This window comes from Myotis myotis, unplaced genomic scaffold (genome assembly GCF_014108235.1).
Source record: "Myotis myotis isolate mMyoMyo1 unplaced genomic scaffold, mMyoMyo1.p scaffold_m19_p_2, whole genome shotgun sequence".
In the NCBI taxonomy this organism is placed as follows: Eukaryota; Metazoa; Chordata; class Mammalia; order Chiroptera; family Vespertilionidae; genus Myotis; species Myotis myotis.
Genome location: NW_023416324.1, coordinates 183,984,263 through 184,006,253, shown reverse-complemented (window position 1 = coordinate 184,006,253; position 21,991 = coordinate 183,984,263). Strand labels below are relative to the sequence as shown.

The 21,991-nt window shown below is 41.1% G+C and overlaps 1 protein-coding gene across 1 annotated transcript in view; it reads right to left on the bottom strand.

Annotated features, from left to right (window-relative positions):
* The window catches only part of SPATA16 (spermatogenesis associated 16), a 200,709-nt gene that overhangs the window by 82,713 nt on the left and 96,005 nt on the right, over positions 1 to 21,991 (bottom strand). Inside the window, 1 exon segment of the mRNA XM_036352620.1 lies at positions 2,702 to 2,786. Coding sequence (XP_036208513.1) covers positions 2,702 to 2,786 — 85 coding nt within the window.

The following is a 21,991-nucleotide window of genomic DNA, read 5'->3' as shown; positions in this document are numbered from 1 at the left end:
GATATGAAAATATTCTTAATACAATTTAAAGGAGTTCTTGAGCTTACCAAAGCAAGGGTCTGTTCTTTTGCATATAAACTTCTTTGTAAGTCAAAGGTCTATGAGAGAGGGTATAGACTGGTTCTCAAATTTTTACATTCTGAAGTTTTCCATTTCCTGCTTAAAACCTTTAAAAAAAAAAAATAACTGACCAGAATAGGAGGGTTTTATGTTGTTGAATTGAAACTGTATAGTATCTTCTCCGCTTACAAAGGTAGCGAAAACACCCCTGTCTATATTCAGCCTTAATGAATGTTTACGAATGTACATGCAAATACAATTCGTAGTCTGTGATGTTTGGGGCATTCTTAAATTCAACAGTGTAGTCGCAATGGTGTTCGGGTAGTGGGGCATCCCTACCTTTAAAGTTGGCATGGATTGGGCACTCTTGGACAATGTCCCAAGCCCCCCTGTGATTTAGAACAGAACAGGTTTATGTTTATATTTGAATTAAGATCAAGGAGAGGCTAGCTAGCACGAGGAAGAATCTAACAGATGGGACAATGGTGTGGTGTGGTGAGGCTGGGGCTAGTTAGAGGGGATTAGGTTATGGAATTTACCTATAGGGTGAAATGTCTAATTATGTTACTTTTTTTCTTAAAATTTGTGATGTCATGTTTGGATGTGCCTAAAAGTGTGAGACTTTAGTGCTCACATGGGCTTTAAGAATGGACCTCCTCAGGCACTTTATGCTAGACATCTCTTATTTCACAGCTGAAGCCCCTCTGGAGACTACCCAGCCTCAGGTTAGGTGACTGGTGCTTGAACTTGGACTGAATCACATGTGACTTCCAGACAAGGGCTCGTTTTCAATATACCACGTTTGCTTCAAAGTAAAGGAGAAAAGAAGAATACCAAGAGAAATACGTTTTTCTTATCTTTCCTTAAAACAGAATGGCAAAATAATAGTGTTTGTTTTATTCTTTTTTAATATAGCAAACACACATGCATTGCTAAGTGGAGATTATTTCTTAGTTTGAGGTAAATAGTGATATTGGTGCTCTTTGAAAGATAAAGAAAATAGAATGATTAACCAATTTCAAGCTCTTGACCTGTTTTAAGTTGAATCAACATTGGACCTTTTTCCTCCCTAGTTCAATGCAGACAACACAATAGACACTCAACATATGTTTATTTAATGAATGAATAAACTAAAACAAACATTCATTTGGGATCTAATATATGCCAGGCCTGCTAGCTATTATCTCATCCTCAAGATTTAATGCCTGTCCCATCTCTCTCTAGAAGCCCCTGAAATCCTTTAATAAACTGTCCTCTTCCTTTACTATATCTATAGCCCATATTATTTTCTTGTGTTTCAAATCTAGCAATTCTTTACAACTATTTACTAACATGTCTATAAGCAACTACTATTATTTTGCATATTCTAGATTTCCTTAGAAAATTCTAAAACTTATCAGCAAATTAATAATTTTTTGAGATTAAAATTTACCTACCTAAAGGTTAACTTAAAAAACACACACACATCTACAGGTCTCAATTATAATCATCCAAATATTTAGATGAAACAATATAAATTACTGAGAATTTTACATGGTAAACCTAATACTTTCCTGATAGAAATACAGAAAACTAGGGGCCAAGACACAATAGTGAGAATGTGGGAAAAATTATGAAGCATTAGAAGATGGCAACAATTATTTCTTTCATATTAGTGTTTTAGCAGATCTTATTCTAGTTGGTTCCAAAGGTTCATATTCAATTAAATTAAACTATCTTGAAACACAAAGAAAAAAAAAAACAGCTTAATGTAGTCTGGAGAGCAGAAGCTATGGAGGAGGAAGGTGGCTTTTGTAGTTGATTTTCAAATATTTGAAAAAAAATTATTTGGAAATGTGTTTCCATTTGATCATTGTGGCCCCACTGGGAACCACTTGGTCTAAGTTTTAAGGGGGTAGAAATCCACTTTAAGTGAAGAAAGCAGTTTATCTAGTTAGCAAGTTAGATGTTGTTTCTTGAGGATAAGTGAGATCTTCATTTTGTACATTTTTCAGCAGAAAGTCATTGACAATTTGTGGGGGGAGAATAGGACAAAAGTAGACTTGTATGTTGTGAAGGAGATTAACTTAGTACATTCTTAATTCTCCTATAATTCTAAGAAATTATTATTCTCTTCTTGACATCTAACTGACCTTTCATATGACTTTTTACTGCCATTTTGAATAACAAGAAAGAAGATCTGCAGTTTGTTTGGTTATTGTTGCAAATCCTAAATGTTACCCAATAAATACAACTGATCTTTGTATTTCCCTTCATTATGTAATTGGTATTACTTTGTAGCATCTGGTTTTACAGGTCATAGACCAAAAAAAATGTATGAAAATACAAAGTTCATATTTAAAGGATCTTGTCATAATAGCAGCATGCCTGGGAAAACAATTCTGGGACTGTCTAAAATGTATATTGGGTTGTAAACTGAAGTATGGGCCAACGGTACACAACCTTGAATTTTGCCCTTAAAACTAGCCTCAGAAAATATACTTAATTACATACTTAATATACTTAATTACTACTGAGTAGTGTCTCTCGGATGGATGTGCTCACAGCTACCTTTTTCAGCAGTCTTGTAAGCACCAACCCTTCATTTTGGTTCTAAAAATGAGATGGGCCCCTTTTTCCTAGTTGGGACATCCATTTTTACCTGCCAATACAGTTTGATGAGCTTGCTTATACACTGTTCACTTCCTCCAAAAAGCCAGAACATGTAGTCAGCAATCATGGCACTCCTAAGAACAAGAACAGATAAAAAACAACAACAAAAAACAAATTTATAAGACAACAGGAAAACCACACCAGGTAGTATATGTGAATACTGAGGAAAATGATTTTGTAATATATAAATTTGATGGGACTAATATTAAACAAAGCATAAGGCACAGTTTTCCAAGTTAAAAGTAAATCTTTTTTTTTTTGATAGCTACATAAGAGCAGCAACTAGCCATTTATCTTTTATATATATTTTTTGTTTATACAGTATAAGAATAGTATTTACAGATGATGAGAGAATGCTTTGTTTTGGTTGCCTCTTACTAAGCTCCAAAGCATTTATAGAGTAACACATTTTATGGAGTCTAAAATGCCTTTAAACCTGGCATAGCATTATAGCTAACTATTATATATTGGTTTTTAAGCACATCTCCTGCTTTACCTGAGTTAAAGATCATTCACCTCTGATTAAATTACCCTCCTTAAAATTGAAAATAAAAAATTTCCAATTCTGCAAACACTCCCCTCCCCGCACACTTGTGTTTAATTGAATTGGTTTTAGTATCTAGTGTATACAACCACTGCATTAGTCTTATTAAAGCTGAGGGGATATTAAAAAGTATTGTGCAATGGATATTAATTCATTGCTTAGCACCCTTTGGAAAAACAGTTTACTTTTATGACTGTTTCTCTGCTAGGCTTCTCTATTTCTTTTCTCCAGAGACTCCAAATCCAATTAAATGTGACTAGAAGTAATTCCAAATTGTCACGTTAGCCAATTAAACATATAATAATCCTGTGTACCTAATCACTAGAACCAAAAGTTTATTTATTTAAGTAGAGCTATCACTGTGTACCCCGGAATGTTTTTCTTATCTTTGCCTGCAGATACGTGTTGTTTCTTGACATCACTGTAAATTGAATTAGAAATTTTACTTCCCTAAATGTGGGTTGTGTAAGACACAGCAGCTATAAGCTTACTATGGTACTATGTTAAAAGCATTAAAATGTTTAGATTCTCTTTTTAAATTTCTTTATTGATTAAGTTATTACTTATGTGTCCTTATCCCCACATTACCCCCCGTTCCCCCTACTCATGCCCTCACCCCCCTGTTGTCTGTGTCCATGGGTTAGGCCTATATGCTTGCATATAAACCCTTTGGTTGATCTCTCTTGCTCAGAACAGAGAAAAATTGGGACTTTAAAAATTAACAATGGAAAAAAATACCACCATTTGGCGGATTAATCAGCTCAATGTTTTTCTTTTCACACATGTGTTATTGAAAAGAAGCTGTCCGCTGACATTTTAAAATAAATGATAATAATTTAAGAATAACTAATCTTTTAAGAATCCTTTCCTATTTCCAGAGCTCTAGTTTAATAAGATAAAGGGAGCTAGGAGGTTTTGATGTTGCACGAATATGTATGGGGTAGCCAACAAGCCATAGAAATCACAGACAAGGAAGTGGTAAAGGTGAATTTCAAACATTTGCACTGTGGGAGAAACACCTGGAAACGTTTTCTTGCCACGACTACCTAAATAGGCAGCCTATTGGATAGAGAGGTACCTGTCACCCAATAGAAATACATTTAATAAATTCTGAATTGAGGAAATAAATGAAAAATCTTAATGAAAATATCAATTAAAAAAAACAACCAATGGAAAAACCTCACTCTCAAGGATAGCACACGTTGTATAGGTAGAAGCTTAGGTGATGACTGACTGCATTCTGAATCTTCCTTCCCTTGATTATTAAAAATGGCTCAACTCTCATAGTTTAACAGGACACCAGCCTTTAGTTAAACAGGCGTGGGGGAGTTGGGGGTGACAAACTTTTCCTGTAAAGAATCAGATAGTAAATATTTGTGGGCCATGTGTCTCCTAACTACTCAGCTTTGTCTTGCGGAAGCAGCTATAAACAATGCATAAGCAAATGACTGGGGCTGTGTTCCACTAAGAATTTATTTCCAAGAACATATGCAGGGCCAGATTTGGCATAGTTTGTCTAACTCTAAGGTAAACAAATTTCTAGGTTGAGCAACAGGTGGCAAGCATTGGTATAACTGCCAGTCAATCATCAGAAACCAACGTCTGCACCTTCTGGCCACAGGCCTCCTGAAATATTTCAGTCTACTGTTTTCTCTTTTGGGAATATGTACACATTGTGCTAAAAGGACTGTGCAGAGATCAGGAAAGAAACTTTATAATTTTGAAACATTCAAAAAAATGTAAAAGATATTCTGGCTCATAGACCTAGTGGCTTGAGTCAGGTAAAGGCTAGATTGATAGTTTCTATTATGTGAAGGATTGTCACCCTTATATTGGAACAATTGTGAGAGAAAAGGTGATAGATCAACACAGTGGGTTTCTGGAGATTGCATTTTTAAGCTTCTGGTGCTTTGGTTTTGAGTTTACTAGTGTAAATTTAGAATTTTTAGTATTTTTATTTTCCCAAAGTTGCTTTTTTCTGTAATTATGAGTTGTCAAATTGCTCATTTCTTAAGTATGATTTTATTACACCAGGGGGCTCAAGTCTTTTTCCAAGGAATGAATCTTCAAATTTATATTGAGACTGGGTAAACAAAGGTAAAGAGACTGAGAAGTACAGGTTGGTAGTTAAAAATAGTCACGGGGATGTAAAGTACAGCATAAGAAATATAGTCAGGAATATTGTGATAACTATGTGTGGTGTCAGGTGGGTCCTAGAATATGGGGGCAACACGTTGTAAAGTATATGATTATCTAATCACTATGCTCTACACCTGAAATCAGTACAAAATGATATTGAATGTAAACTCTAATTGAAAAATAAAATCACATAAAAAAGAAACAAGTGAGGAATTAAGGTTCATTGAAATTTATTACCTGCCCTCAGTGAAGCACAATTATTTTAATAGTAAAAAGGTATAGAGGGCCTTGCTGGTGTGGCTCAGCGGTTGAGCATCGACCCAGGAATTGAGAGGTCACTGGTTCTATTCCTGGTCAGGGCACATGCCCAGGTTGAGGGCTCGATCCCCCATGGGTGGCGTGCAGGAGGGAGCCAATCAATGATGTTTCTCTCTCATCGATATTTCTATCCCTCTATCCTTCTCCCTTCCTCTTTCTCTAAAAATGAATTAAAAACATTAAAAACATAGGTATGGAGGTTCCTCAAAAATTAAGACTGGAGCTACCATATGACCCAGCAACCCCTCTTCTGGGTATCTACCTGAAAAATTTGAAAACATTTATTCTCAAAGACATATGCACCCCTATGCTCATTGCAGCATTATTCGTGGTGGCCAAGACATGGAAACCACCTAAGTGTCCTTCGATAGTTTTGGATAAAGAAGATGTGGTGCATATATACAATGGAATACTACTCAGCTGTAAGAAAAGATTAAATACTGCCATTTGCTATGGTCCTTGAGAATATACTAAGCCATATAAGTCAGACAGAAAAAGTTAAAAACCATATGATTTCACTTATATGTGGGGTATAAAACTGAAAGCAACAAATGAACAAACAAGATAAACAAAAACTCTTCAACACAGAGAACAGTATGGTGGTTACCAGAGGGAAAGGTGGGTAGGAAGAAGTAAAAGGTAAAGGGGATCAAATATATGGTGACAGAAAATGATTTGACTTTGGGTGATGGGCACACAATGCAGCATGGAGATCATGTTTCATAGAAATGTACGCTTCAAACTTATATAATCTTATTAGCCAAGGTCACCCCAATCTACACTAATAAAAGACAAAGATGCTAATTGACTGTACCTTTGCTACACCCAAGCCACGCCCACCGGAGTGACTATATCCAAATTAACACAACCAAGATGGTGGCCAGCAGCCACGGAGCTGGAGCAAGCAGGAGTCTTGGTTGCCCAGGTGATGGAGGAAGCCAAGCTTCCCGCAGGCCCTGAGCTGGCTGTGGGCTCCGCTCATGACAACAAAGTTTCAATTATAGAAGACAAATAAATCCCAGATAGCTGCTTCCAGCCAGCCTCCACTGGGAGCTTGGGTGGCTGGGGGCCATGGCCACCTGCAAACAGCCATTAGCCCCTTACCCAGGATGGCCACACCCTCATGGGGTGAGGGTCCACGCTGGGGGGCTTAGCAAGCCTGACAACGGCCCTCAGCCCCTTACCCAGACTGGCAAGGCACCCCAGCAGGACACCCCACCCTGAAGGGGCTGTGGCCAGCCTGAAAACGGCCCTCAGCCCCTCATCCAGGATGGCCAGGGACCCCCACCCTGAAGGGGCTGTGGCCAGTCTGCAAACAGCCATCAGCCCCTCACCCAGGCTGGCCAGGCACCCCAAGGGGGACCCTCACCCCATGTGGGTGTGGCCAGCCTGCAAACTGCCATCAGCCACTCACCCAGACTGGCCAGGCACCCCAGCAGGATCCCCCTCACCCTGAAGGGGGTGTGGCCAGCCTGAAAACAGCCATCAGTCCCTCACCCAGGCTGGCCAGGCACTCCTATATAATAAATGCAAATTGACCCTAACAGAAGAACAACTGGGAATCACTGGTCACTATGACACACACTGACCACCAGGGGGCAGATGCTCAATGCAGAAGCTTTCCCCTGGTGGTCAGTGCGCTCCCACAGGGGGGGAGCTCTGTTCAGCCACAAGCAAGGCTGACGATTGCTGGTACAGTGGTGGTGGTGGGAGCCTCTTCTGCCTCCTCAGTAGCACTAAGGATGTCCGACTGCAGCTTAGGCCTGCTCCCCGCTGGCAAGTGGACATCCCCTGAAGGCTCCTGGGCTGCCAGAGGGATGTCTGACTGCCAGCTTAAGCCCAATCCCCGAGGGAGCAGGCCTAAGCCAGCAGGTGGTCATCCCCCGAGGGGCCCCAGACTGCGAGAGTGCACAGGCCCAGCTGAGGGACCTCCCTGAATGCACAAATTTTTGTGCACCGGGCCTCTAGTAAATTTAATAAAAAAATAAAAAGGTACTAGAAACAAAATATGGTTTCATAAAGCTACATGCATGTGGAAATATTTTTCTTAAGTATCATGCATTTATTTCAATACCTGACACAGAGCTATGCTCATATGAGGAACACAATTTAGCTTGTAGTTGCTCCAACCCCATTTTCCTTTCCAGTGGAAATGGGAGTTATACCTTCACCACCACCTTCCTTTGTCAGGTTCCCTATCATAACTCTGCCCTACAGTTTAGTCTTTATGAATCAGTATAAAAAGCAGTGGAAGAACATAAAAAGAGCACAAAAATAACATTATACTATGCAATATGTATGAGGGAAGAGACATTTCTTTTTGTTTTTCAATCATGCTGAATTTATAATCAACTCAGAGCATCTGCAAGGAGTCAAGTACCGGTGGGATCTGAGTTCTGGCTGACTTATGAGTGGATGTAAACAGCACCCTATCATTCTCCCTACTTTCCTTCAGGTATTTCTGTTTACTCTAGGCTGATATCCTGGATGCTCATCAATGTAATTCAGTGTTGCTTCTAAGTGTCTTAATTTCATTGTCATTATTCTATTCAACTTACTTTCATTAATCTACTGAATTTTGTAGCTGTACTGGAACTGCATGATCATATTAGCCAAACCTTTTAAATTGACAGTTGATGTTTTAATATCTGTCAGTTTTGAGCCTTTAATAAATGCTAAGCACCATGCTAAGCTCTTTGCATAGCAGAATGTGAACCCAACCCACCCACACCGCTGCACCAGACCTTATCCTATCATGCCTACCCATGGAAACTGCTCCAGCAACTAACTCTCTCTCTCTCTCTCTCTCTCTCTCTCTCTCTCTCTCTCTCTCTCTCTCTCTCTCTCTCTCCTATTCTTTCTTTCAAATTTCCCTTGGATTTTTCCCCAGCACATAAAATGCTGTCCTTTTCACCTCTTTAAAACATCCCAAGACCTCTCTTGATCCACTTCCCTCCCAGTTACCACCTTAATCATTTCCTTCTCTACAAACAAACAAACAGACACAAAAACACCTCCTCGAGAAAGCTGTGAGCAATGTCTAATTATCTCTAATTTCTCTCTCCTGAACTCACTCCAGCGAGGTTTTCATTCTCGCTTCCTTACTGGAACTGCTCTTGTGAATGCTGTTAAGGGTCTCCATGCTGCTCAATGCAATGGTTCGATTCTCAGTCTTCATTTTACATGCACTCTCAGGTGCAAGTGATGCCAATCCTTGTTCCTGCCTCAGGTCTCCCCCCACCCCCTCTCCTGTGACTGCTATCGCTCTGCTCTTTCTGGTTTCCCTCCTATCTCACTGGTTGCTCTTTTTCGTCTCCTGTGGTGGTATCTCATCTCCCAGGATTCCTGACTTTGGGGCACGCAGGGCACAATGCTCACACCCCTTCACTTTCTTTCTGATGCCACCAGTTTCACGGTTTTAAGTATCATTGGCAGGTTGACAACTCTTACACTGATACTCTGTGTTTAAACCTCTTCTTGGATCTTTAGACTCTTATAAAAGCTGCTTTCTTGACATGTCTACTTAGATATGTGAAAATCAAAAAACAGAGACTAGCCTTGAAAATCCCCTGGGCAGATAAAACCTGGTTAGTCATACAAACAAAGCTTCTAAACTTATTTTGCAAGACTAACTTGACGGTGGGTGGTTTCTTGCTGATGCCTTTGGAAATCATAAGCAAAACTTCAACTGTTTTTCAAGGTTGGTATGAGGTAACCACTGACCAATTTGCTATCATTTGAAAAATTCTAATATTATAACCAATCACTGTGAAGAATAAACAGTCACTGCTTTCTCACTATATTGGCTGCTTTATAACAATAGACCCCTGAGCCTCATTCCATGTTTTGGTTTGAGAGCTCTGGTTTATAAACTATCTTTATGACATGTGCACAATAAATTTTGCTAATTATTGCTACTTCAGTGATTCATTGAACTTAATTGGGCTATTTCTGAACCTTTGAAAGATACCTAATAGGTATTTTTTTTTTTTTTTAGCATTCACTTTGTTATTATTTTAAAAGATTTTTATTGATTTCAGAGAGGAAAGGAGAGAGAGATAAAAACATCAATGATGAGAGAGAATCATTAATTGGATGCCTCCTGCACACCCCCTACTGGGGATTGAGCCCGCCACCCTGGCATTTGCCTTTGACCGGAATTGAACCCGGAACCCTCCAGTTCAAAGGCTGATGCTCTATCCACTGAACAAATTGGCCAGGGCCCTAATAGGTATTTAAAACTTAACATTTCCATACCGGGAATGCTGATCCTCCTTATGTCCCCTCCCCAGTCCCTAGTCATCTACCCATCTACCCAAATGTTCTATCCAATCGAAGATAAAATTCTGGTCATGTTATCTTTAACCTATATCAGATTCCTGCCACTTCTCACCATCTCCAGCATTACCATCTGGTCCATCATATCTCACCCGGATTATTGCAACAACCTAACCTTCAAACTGGATCCCCTGCTTCCCCATCTGTCTATTTTCAATGCAGCAGATGGAACAATCTCATTAAAACTGGTGCGCTGGCACAGGTCACTGCTATGCTTAAAACTGCAAAGACTACTTATCTCCCCCATAGACTCCACCAGTCTTTAGAATGGCATTTGATATACTACAAAGCCATTGTAATAAAAACAGCCTGGTACTAGCACAAGAACAGGCATATAGATCAAAGGAGCAGAACAGAGATCCCAGAAACCAACCCAAGCCTTTATGGTTAATTACTATTTGGCAAAGGCGGTAAGAGCATTCAATGGAGTAGAGAGAGTCTCTTCAATAAGTGGTGTTGGGAAAATTGGACAGGTACATGCAAAATAAATAAATAAATAAAATAAAATAAACCACCAATTTACACCAGACACAGAACAAACTCAAAATGGATAAAAGACTTAAATGTAAGTCGCAAAACCATAAAAATCGCGGAAGAAAACATAGGCAGTAAAATTTCAGACATCTCACGTAGCAATATTTTTGCCAATACATTTCCTAAGGCAAAAGAAAGAAAAGAAAAAAAATATAATAAATGGGACTACATCAAAAAAGCTTCTGCACAGTAAAAGAAACCATCAACAAAATGAAAAGGGAACTCGCTGTGTGGGAGAATATATTCGTCAATGATACATGTGATGAGGGATTATTATTGAAAACATATGAAGAACTTATTTAACTCAACACCAGAAAGACAAACAACCCAATTAAAAAATGGGCAAAGGACCTGAACAGACACTTGTGCACACAGATGGACAACAGACATATGAAAAAATGCTCAAGGTCACTAACCATCAGAGAGATGCAAATAAAAACTACAGTAGGTATCACCTCACACCTGTCAGAATGTCTACTATCAATAAATCAACAAACAACGAGCGCTGGTGAAGATGTGGAGAAAAAGAAACCTTGTGCATTTTTGGGAATGCAGACTGGAGCAGTCACTGTGGAAAACCGTGTGGAGTTGCCTCAAAAAATAAAAAATGGGACTAGCTTATGACCCAGCAATGCCGCTTTGGGAATTTGCCTGAAGAGACCCCAAACACTAATTAGAAGGAATATATGCACTCCTATGTTCAGTTCAGCATTATTTCCAATAGCCAAGATCTGGAAACAGACCAAGTGCTCATCAACAGATGAGTAGGTAAAAAAGCTGTGCTACATTTACACAATGGAATACTATGTGGCTGTAAGAAAAAGAAGGAACTCTTATCCTCTGTGTCAGCATGGATGGACCTGGAGAGTATCATGCTAAGCGAAACTAGGCAGTCAGAGAAAGACAAATATCACATGATCTCACTTATATGTGGAATCTAATGAACAAAATGAACAAATGAACCAAATCCGTCCAGAGGCATGGACACACGGAGAAGACTGACAGATTTCAGAGGGGAGGGACATGAGGGGGACTGTAAGAGAATGTATATGCATATATGCATAGCCCATGGACTCAGACATAATGTGGTGAAGGCCTGGGGGGAGCGGGGGCTGGGCAAAGTGGGGCAAAAGAGGGGAAAATGGATGACATCTGTAACAGTGTAAACAATTTAAAATAATGGTATCTGAGTTCTATGTCATTTAGTCACATGTTGCTCCTCTGATCTCATTTCTTACTCTCTCCAGACAAACAGCAAGATCCCCTTTACTGTTCCACAAGCCGAACAGGGATGCTATTGTCTCTAGGATTTTGCACTTGTCAATTTCTGTCCTAGAATGTTCTTTCCCCAGCACCCCTTAGCTCTCTTGATTACCTCCTTCTGGTCTGTACTGGGTGCTATTTTCTCACAGAGAACTACCCTGACACACTGCAATACTATCCATGTTCTTGCTTTTTACTTTTCCCACCGTACTGATCACCATGATTAGTTTTCGTAGCATTTATTGCTGTCTTCCTCTACAGCACGGGTCAGCAAGCTATGGCCTGTAGGAGAAATCTGGTGTGCCACCTGCTTGTAAATAAAGTTTTAATAGGACATAGCAATGCTCATTCATTTGTGCATTGCTTGTGCACTGTCTATGAGCACTTCTTGTGCACTAATGGCAGCGTTGAATAGTTATGAGAGACCCTTTGGCCCACCAAGCCTAGAATATTTACTATCATCTCTTTACTGGATGGAATATAAGCTCCTTAAAGGCAGGAATTTTTGGGCTCAGAACAGTGGTAGCTACACAATAAACATTTGTTCACTTTACTGACCAAACATTATCTTATTTATTTATTTAAACTGAAAAAATAAATTCTTGTTACAAAGAACCCAAAGCCTACAGAGTTATATAGCTCATTAGAATCCTAACAAGCAGTCTGGCCCTAGGGCCACCCCTGTCCATATTTGACAGATGCTTTTGTAGTGGAGCTGGCATGGGAATGGAGTGACAGGGTGGGCTTTGTCAATTTAATTTGTGCAGTAGAGAATCCAATCCAATGCAATGGTAAGTCATATGAGAGCATAGTAAATGCTAATGGATGCTGATGTATTTATTATATAAATTAAAAAGGAAAGGTACCAAGAAGCACATTGGCCTAATATGTTGTTTCTATAATTACTTTAACATGATGTCTTCAGAATTATTATTCCTCTGCAAGCAAATCTATTCTTTTGATACTATATTTGAACTCTTTTTACAAAATTGTTTCTGAAGTCACATTTAATTTACTTAATACATCTGGTAAATATAAAAGGGTCAGAATCTGGCTTTTAAATAGATATGCATCTAAAATAAAATATTTTTATGTCATGAACTGAGCTTATTGTGAATCAAATCCCATTCCTATAGAATGGCAAATACACAATAAAAGAATTTGACATGCTATCCTATATAATAAAAGCCTAATACGCAAATTGTCCCCTTGGGTGATTGTTCCACTGGGAGTTCAACTGGGAGGGACATCTGGAGTTTGACCGCTCGCTATGATGTGGGCTGACCACCAGGGGGTGGTGCGAAACATGGCAGGCGTTGGTGATGCAGCACTGGCAGCAGGTGGCAGTGGAGGCGCTGTAGGCCCTGATGGGCCCTGATGAGAGCAGGACCATGGTGGGATGGTAGAGCAGGTGAGAAGGGCACCAGGCCAAGGCAGGTGCGAGCGGGGGCCCCATCGTTCCCCTGATTGCCCTGCAGTCAGTGACCAGTGGTGGCCGGGTTGCCACCCAGCTCCCAGGTGCTGAGGGAGCTGAGTAGGGGGACCAGCCTCGACCAATCACCCCAGAGATGGTGACCAGCGGGGTGCCAGGTGGGGCTGAGGGGCTGCGAGGCTGGGGATGTGAGTTGGGGCCCGATCCCCGCAGGCCACCCCAAGGGACCCCACCCATGCACAAATTCATGCACTGGCCTTCTAGTCATTAATAAGTACTAGTTTTGCATTCCAAAGTAATACCATAAAAGGATCACAATATATAAAGATATTCATTCCAGATGATTTCACATATTGGATCTTTCTAAAGACTGAAATTCTAGGGGTATGAGAATATATTATTGACATTTCTCAAAGTCTATGTTCAGGTTCTAAATTTATAACATTCTACTCAGCATGGCCACATGGTGGTGTAAAACAATAAGATATGGGTAAACAAAAGAAAGCTACAGCACACAATTCGCTGTGTGGTCTTATCTGGCTGCTGGCTGGGACCTTGAAAAGTCATTCCGTTCATCACCTTGCCTTTAGGCAGGATCACGCTTAAACCTTTCAGATGAGACTGATGAGAATCTATTCTGTTTTAAAGATCTCCACAGAGGACATTGCTCTGCTTTCCTCCTGATTCCAGGGTTTCACAGCCATAAATAGCATCTTCTGCAGTGTTAGTCTGCGGGCTTCAGTTCTCTCTCCATTGTTAATACCACCACCAAGACCTTACCCTCTGAAGAGGAGTCCTACATATCCCCACGATAAATTATTAATCTTTTCTCCCCTAGGTAAATTAATTAACCTTATTTTCTTTCATTTAGTCTTTCTCCAGGGTTCCTCTTTTCTAGACAGACAGTTTCATGGTTGTATTTTCAACTTAAGTTTCATCTGATCTTTTTTCTACAATGGGGAGTTGACCTCTTTCAAGAGTCTAAGAACCATAATATGTCTTTGCATTCATCTATTTCATTTATGTACCTGATATAGGTACTTATTAAGAGTATGTCTATTGGATAGCTGTAACTATAGAATCCTTCCTTATTATCAACATATTTAGGAGATTATTTCTACCTTTCTGTACTTAAAAAAGCTCAATGATACACATATGTCATCTAGTTAATTTTAGATGAATTAATATTAATGCAAAGTGTATATTATTTTTGAATATGGATACATACTATTATTAAAGAGATTATATTCTGACCAAGAGAGCTAAACACAAATCCATTCAAGCAAACACACACACACACACACACACACACACACACACACACACACACACACAGCAGCTTTTCGAAGGCTCCCATATTTTACACACAGCAATCAGCCACCATGATCTTTTAAAAGATTGAAATGTAAATGACCTCAAATGAAATCCAAGCTCCCACTATTTTCAAAATAGGCTGCCTTTGTTTTCCTCATCCACACGTTTTCCATCACTCACAGTTGAGTGTGGCTCACTCAGTTGCTAAAGCAAATACAATTTTCCTACCTTGGGGCATCTGTGTAGGTGGTTCCTCCTGCCTGGAATTCATTCCCTCAATTTTTCATCTGGCTGCTCCTTCTCAAGATTTGGGCCTTTAGGCTTTGGCGTAGATATTGATGGCCTCTTCAGTGGGGCCTCCTCTGACCACTCCATTTAAATAAGTTCTGCCCAATGATCCCTCCCACACAGCTTGATCCTTTTCCTGCATAAGCCTCACATTTTGTAATTACTTGTTGGTTTGTTGCTTTATTACCTTTTTCCCTAGACCTGTGTCATCCAAGATGGTAATCACTAGCCATAGGTGGCTATTTATATTTAAATAAATTAAAATTAAAAATTCAGTTTCTCAGGTACATGAGGCCCATTTCAGGTGCTCGGTAGTGGCTAGTGGCTACTACAATAAATGACACAGAATATCCCCATCAACACTGGAGTCCTACTGGGCGGCACTGGTCTTGACTGTTAAGCCTCAGAAGCCTACCACTGAGTGCCTCATAGAAAACCTTGCAAATAGTAGGTGCTTGTGATGGTTCATTTTCAGTGCCCATTTCACTGGGTTACTGTTTGCCAGGATATTGGATTAAATATTAATCTGGGTGTATCTGTATGGGTGTTTTTAACATTTGAATTTATAGACTGAGTAAAGAAGATTGTCCCCCCTCCCCCAATGTGGGTGTGACTTATCTAATCTGTTAAAGGGCTGAAAAGAGCAAAAAAAAAAAAAAAAAAAAGCTGAGTAAGGGAGAATTTGCTTTCTGATTGTCTTTGAACTGGGACATCAGTCTTCTCTTGTCTTTGGACTCAGACTTGAATAGAACTTATTCCATCAGTTCTCCAGGTTCTTAGATTTTGGACTTAGATTGGGACTAGATCTCTGAATTAGAGTCTCCAGTTTGCTAACTACAGAGTTTAGGACCACTCAGCTCCTATAGTTGCATGAGCCAATTCCATATATATATATATTATAGTTCTGTTTCTCTGAGAAACCAAGGCTAATACAGTGCTCAATAATTTATATCTGCTTTTGTTTGTACTTTGCCCTTGTCATCCTCTCCCCCATCTCCACTACCCCTAGTCATTTGATGTTTATTAGGAGGCTGAGCCTCTACAATGTTCTGGGTCCATCATTTCAGTAGTTGATGAGCATTGAAGAAGTTCTGGTTCAGTCTCTGGACTTTTGCAACAAGTTTGTCTCTTTGCCTAACTGCCAATTCTAAGAGCTGAAAGTTTCCCCTGAAACAAGTCTCTACCTTTTGCCAGCCAAGTCTAGTTAATGTGCTCTTGCCTTGATTGTATTTTCAGATTTTGACTATTACTGGGATGCTAGCCATGCTTGCTCCTGCAAGATTGTCCAGAAATCATGAGAGTTTTTCTTGAAGTTCACTGCCTACCTTCATTACTAGTCTGAAATTTCAAATATCACCTGTCCCTATATTCTCAATTGACAACAACAAACAACAACGATAGTTTCATACTGCTATTTGTAACAGCAACTGATATTTACTGAGTGACTACCATGTATTTAGCAAGGGCTTTTACGTCTTATTTAATTCTTAAAACTAAGCTATGAAATAAGAGAACTGAGTTTCTTCGAATTGAGGAGACTAATTTTCAAAAAAGCCAGTGGCAGGGTCAGGATTCAATCAAATATGCTTATTCCCAAATTTGGCCTCTTAACCATGATGCTGTACTACTTACATATTGGTATTGTTTTTCTGTGCACCTTTTAGAAGACTTCATTATCTTTTGTTGGATTTCCCTGATCTAATTTCTTGCCAAACTTTGACCACAGGTGCTCTGTCTAAAAACTATATTCCTGTGGTTGATTAAATAGCACGGAAGTTAATTATTATTGCCTATTGATGCCTGGTCCTTTTCCCCTATCCCCATCCCACGCTGTTTCACCAGCAGTCATGCCTTCTTCGTTCTGGCTTATTAAAAGTTGACACAGTCAACTTTTCTTTCCCTGGCCATGTGAAAAATGTGTTATTACTTCTATAGAAATATATGTCTGTTTGAAGAGGCCTAGATAAATAGGACTCATCTCAGATTATATACCGGTATAAAGCTTTGATTTTATTTTTGATTATTATTTTGTTTCTGTTTGGAGTCCAAAAATGAGGTTATCAAATTTTGCAAGTGTTTATGTTTATTACAACAAGCAAGGTTTGGAGCCATGGTATGATGAAAAAGTATGAGAACACAATGCTGACCTCTATGAGCTGCCAAGTTTTGAGTATTGATATGACAGCTATATTTGAAAGGAGTAATCAAAACACAAGGCAGTTTTATAGCCATAAAGAACTATGCAAATGTTAAGTACATAATGTTAACTAGAAGTACAGAGCATATGTGCTATAGAATTTTAAAGAGGGAAATGATTACTTTTGGTTCTAAAGGACTGATTCAGGGAGACCTGAAGAGTGGCTAGTATTATTTCTAAGTGATGATGAAGAAAAAGGATTTTATTTCTTTTGACCAGAGACACAGCACATGAAAAGGCATTGAAGGTAGAAAGTATCAATACAGAATTTGAGGAGAGGCAGAGTGTTTGTGTCAAAGAAGAGAACTATGCAACTTTTGTTGGCGACAGATTGCGGGAGGCCTTGGATCTCAGGCAGGTGAGTTTGGGCTTGGTCCTGTGGAGGCTGGGGAGCAATGATGGATTTTTGGCAGGGAGAGTAACATGGGAACTTTTAGTTTGAAGATCTCAGCTGGTCTGGATGCCATGCTGAGGAGGACCTGTCAGGGACCTCTAGGGACAGTGACAGCCTCAGGCAGTACTGGCAATGTGCGAGGGGTGTCTCCTCTTGGCTCTTTAGGCAGGGGTTTCTAAGCACTTCCCTTGATATCTGGACCCAACTTGTTCTTCAGGATGGAGAAGAAGGTCTGGGAAACCTCCATACATATAGAAAGGGGTCTGAGTACATGCTTTTTAGACTCGTAGCTATGGGCTTCATTTATTTTACAAAGATGGAGATTCTAAGGTGAATAAGCCATTTCTTATCATTAGATCTAATGGGGAGGCAAACATGCACAAAAATGTTTATATCACAATGAGTAAAGTAAAATAATTAATATATGCACTAACAGCTGAGCTGGTCGGTGTGTTCAGGGAGGGGGACCTAGAAGAGATGCGAACCTGGGTCAGCCTAAAATGATGAACAGGATTTAGCCAAGCAATATATAATAATAAAAACATAATATGCTAATTAGATTGGACGGCCAAATCACCTTCCAGAGAAGCTAGGGCTGCGAGGGCCGAGCCCCTTGCACGAATTTTGTTGAATAAGACTGAGAAGAGCATTCTAGGCATAGGGCACAGCCTGCACACAGAATATATGGGAGACCTTAGAAGCCTGATGCTAGATTCCAACAGTACAATGTTGAGTTTATAATAAATCACTGTACAGAGGTTAGAAAGAGGAAAAAGAAAGGGAAACCCCAACAGGACCATGTTGCTGAGTTTAGAGAGGTGAGAGAGGCAAGAAGAAGTCATGAGTAGCTTGGATTTTAAGTACAGAGCAACATGGACAGTTCTGTGGTTTAGAGAGAGAACCTTGGTTATTCCTATATGAGGGCGAGAAGACTGGAGATGGGAGGTCCTTGTAGGAGTTGAGTTACAACGGGTGAACCTGCACTAGGCAGTGAAAGTAGGCAAGCAGGAAATTGAGATAGTGGAACTATGCCTAAGGATAATCAAATAAAGAAAACATGTGATGAGACCTTGGAGTCCTTAAATATGGTCATATTCCAGGCCCGTCAGACACCAGGGGCAGTTTCTGGCTATCAGATCCTATTGATCCTGTGAGAAAAGAAAAACCTAAAACCGAATTCTTTCTGTTTCCAGATGAATGAACTGATTCTCAAGGAAATTACAAATAACGAGAAAACAATAATGTATTTGACCTGACCCAACAGTATAACCCTTAGGTCAGCGGTTCTCAACCTGTGGGTCGCAACCCCTTTGGGGGTTGAACGACCCTTTCACAGGGGTCGCCTAAGACCATTGGAAAACACATACATAATTACATGTTGGTTTTGTGATTAATCACTATGCTTTTATTATGTTCAATTTGTAACAACGAAATTGGGGGTCACCACAACATGAGGAACTGTATTAAAGGGTCGCTGCATTAGGAAGGTTGAGAACCACTGCCTTAGGTGAAACCTGACTGGTATCACAGAGCAACATCAAGTTAAATAATGTGCTGCCCTGACTCTGAAGGGGCCTGATAAACCTGAGAAGCTTTTTTCGTGTTCATTCTTGAAGGTTTCTTTCTGGAGCGTTCTTCCAGAGGATGTTCCTGCCAGTGTCCCTGCAGTCTCCTGCTGCACCACATCCCTGGGTCACTTCCACGTGACCAAGACTTAAGCCCCCATCCTTGGAACATTTCTTCACCAGCAGAGGGCGCCCGCCCCTTTGGTATATGTAAAAATCCAGCACACATGTTTCTAATCTTGATCAGGATCCTAAAGTTTATCCAACTTCTTGTGGAATCGAAGGAAAGGGAAATATTAGGAAAAAATAAAGAATGTCATTAGACAAAAAAAAAGACCCACAAAGAAGGTCATCCAGAAGAGCGACAAAAGCTAGAGGAGAGCCTGGCTGTGTAAAAACAGGCAATCCTGAATCTAATTTTGCTTTCAGTAGTTCATACCAGCAGTTTCTCTAGCCAATATGAAATGTAAATCAGTTGGAAAGAAGAGACAGAGCAGAAAATAAACCCATTCACAGCAGAGGAACAGCTTACAGCAAATGTAGCCAAAACTAACTGTCTTGTTACCCCCTGGAAATAAGGAAAAATTATGATCTTACTGCTTGCCATTCCATCTCCTGATCTAGGATTGGGTAGGAAAAGTCTCAGATTCTAAAGAGATTATACAGCCTGATAAGCCATCTTGATTATTTAGCATAACATGTAATTGGACTACAGCCATAAACTCCGCTGCCTATGTCTCAAGAGTCTGAGACCTACAGGTAATGAGGAAGAGTGTGAAGAAAAGAATGATAGCCAGATTCCACTATTGGAAGCTGGTCTTTTGAAACATGTACTCAATTTTCCAGTAGAACCAAAGTATACCTACACTATGTGAGGTTTCCAAGGCAGCCTAGAGACACCCATTTAGAGCGCAGTTTACCAAAGTAATACGCATTTAACAGTTATGCAATGTTTTCTAATAAAATAAAACAAAATAAAAGAATACAGTGACCTAATGTGTTTGAATTTTTAGCACAATAGAAGCAGGTTTCATTTTCAGTGTGTCTCAATAGCGGTCACTCTTGGCAATTTTAGGTCATTACATTTTGTGTTGTGTGGTACTGTCCTGTGCATTGTGGGCAGCTCAGCATCTCTGGATACACATTCTACATTCCAACAACGCCCGCCTGCCAGTTACTTTGACAACCCAAACACCCTCACTCACTTCCTATGAGATGAAGAGGGGCTGTGAACCACCCAGAGATGCTTATTGAAGTTCTGAAAGGGAATTATAGGCATTTTAAAGGTTGATGAAACAGATTTTAAATATTTTTTTAAGGTTTAGTTGTACTCCAGAACATTTTTTAGTTGAGATCATCTTATCAAGAGCATTTTTCTTATCAGTTTGAGCAGGAAAATTTTTGACCCCCAAATGGAACAAAAAAGACAAGCCAGAAGAAGACTGTCTGAAGCTGAAAGAGTATGTGTATCTTGGAAAAGGTTTCCTGAGGTTTAATAACCTGAATACCAAATAGGGAAAAAGAAAAGGAAAGGGGGAAGCATTGCATGTTTGGTCCTATGTGAAGCCTCTTATCCTATCTAATAAAAGAGAAACATGGTAATTGGCGTATGACCGCTACCCTTCCCATTGGCTAATCAGGGCGATATGCAAATTAACTGCCAGCCAAGATGGCGGCCGGCAGCCAGGCAGCTTGAAACTAACATGAGGCTTGCTTGCTTCAGTGATGGAGGAAACCAACGTTCCCCACCTGCTGCTGCAAGCCTCTGAGCTGCAACTCTAAGCAACTATGTAACAAATATAGAAGCTAAACAAAACTCCAGAAACCTGCTTTAGTCCGCCCGCCCGGCTCCAGCCAGCAGGATCGCAACATTGTAAGCAAAGGCCAGAAACCTACTTTCAGCAGCTGAGGCCTAAGAGCTGGAGCCAAGCCTCAAAGCTAAACCTGGACCAGAATAAAAAAAAGAAAAAGAAAAAAAGGAGCGGTAGGGAGCTTCAGTCACCCCCAGCCTGAAAACAGCCCTCAGCCTTTCACCCAGACTGGCCAGGCACACCAGTGGGGACCCCCACCCTGAAGGGTGTGTGACCAGCTGCAAACAGCCATCATCCCCTCATCCAGGCTGCCAGGCACCCCAGTGGGGACCCCCACCCTAATCCAGGACACCCTTCAGGGCAAACCAGCCAGCCTCACCCGTGCACCAGGCCTCTACCCTATATAGTAAAAGGGTAATATGCCTCCCAGCACCGGGATCAGCGGAGCTGCCAGGCCTCCCGGCACTGGGATCAGCGTGACCGGGGGCAGCACCCAAACCCCCTGATCACCCTGTGGCTCTATGTGTGACAGGGGGTGGGGCCACAACCTCCCTATCTGCCCTGCTCTGTGAGTGATAGGGGGGAGCTCCCCAACCCCCTGATCGCCCTGTGGCTCTGTGTGTGACAGGGTGCGGCGCCCCAACCCCCGCCCCCACGGGCCCTGCTCTGTGTGTGATGGGGTAGAGCCATAACCTCCCCATCGGCCCTGCCCTGAGTGTGAGAGTGGCGGCACCCCAACCCCCTGATCGGCCCTGCTCTGTGGGTGATAGAGGGCGGTGCCCCAACCCCCTGATGGGCCCTGCTCTGTGCATGACAGGGGGCAGCGCCCCAAGCCCCTGATTGGCCCTGCTCTGTGCGTGACAGGGGGTGGTGCTGCAACCTCCCCATCGACCCTGCCTTGAGTGTGACAGGAGACGGTGCCCCAACCCCCCAATTGGCCCTACCCTGAGCGTGACTGAGGGTGGCATCACAACCTCCCGATTGCCCTGCTCTGTGCATGACAGGGGGAGGCGCCCCAACTCCCCAATCAGCCCTGCTCTGAGCTCGACCAGGGGCTGCACCTAGGGATTGGGCCTGCCCTCTGCCACCTGGGAGCAGGCCTAAGCCAGCAGGTCGTTATCTCCCGAGGGGTCCCAGACTGT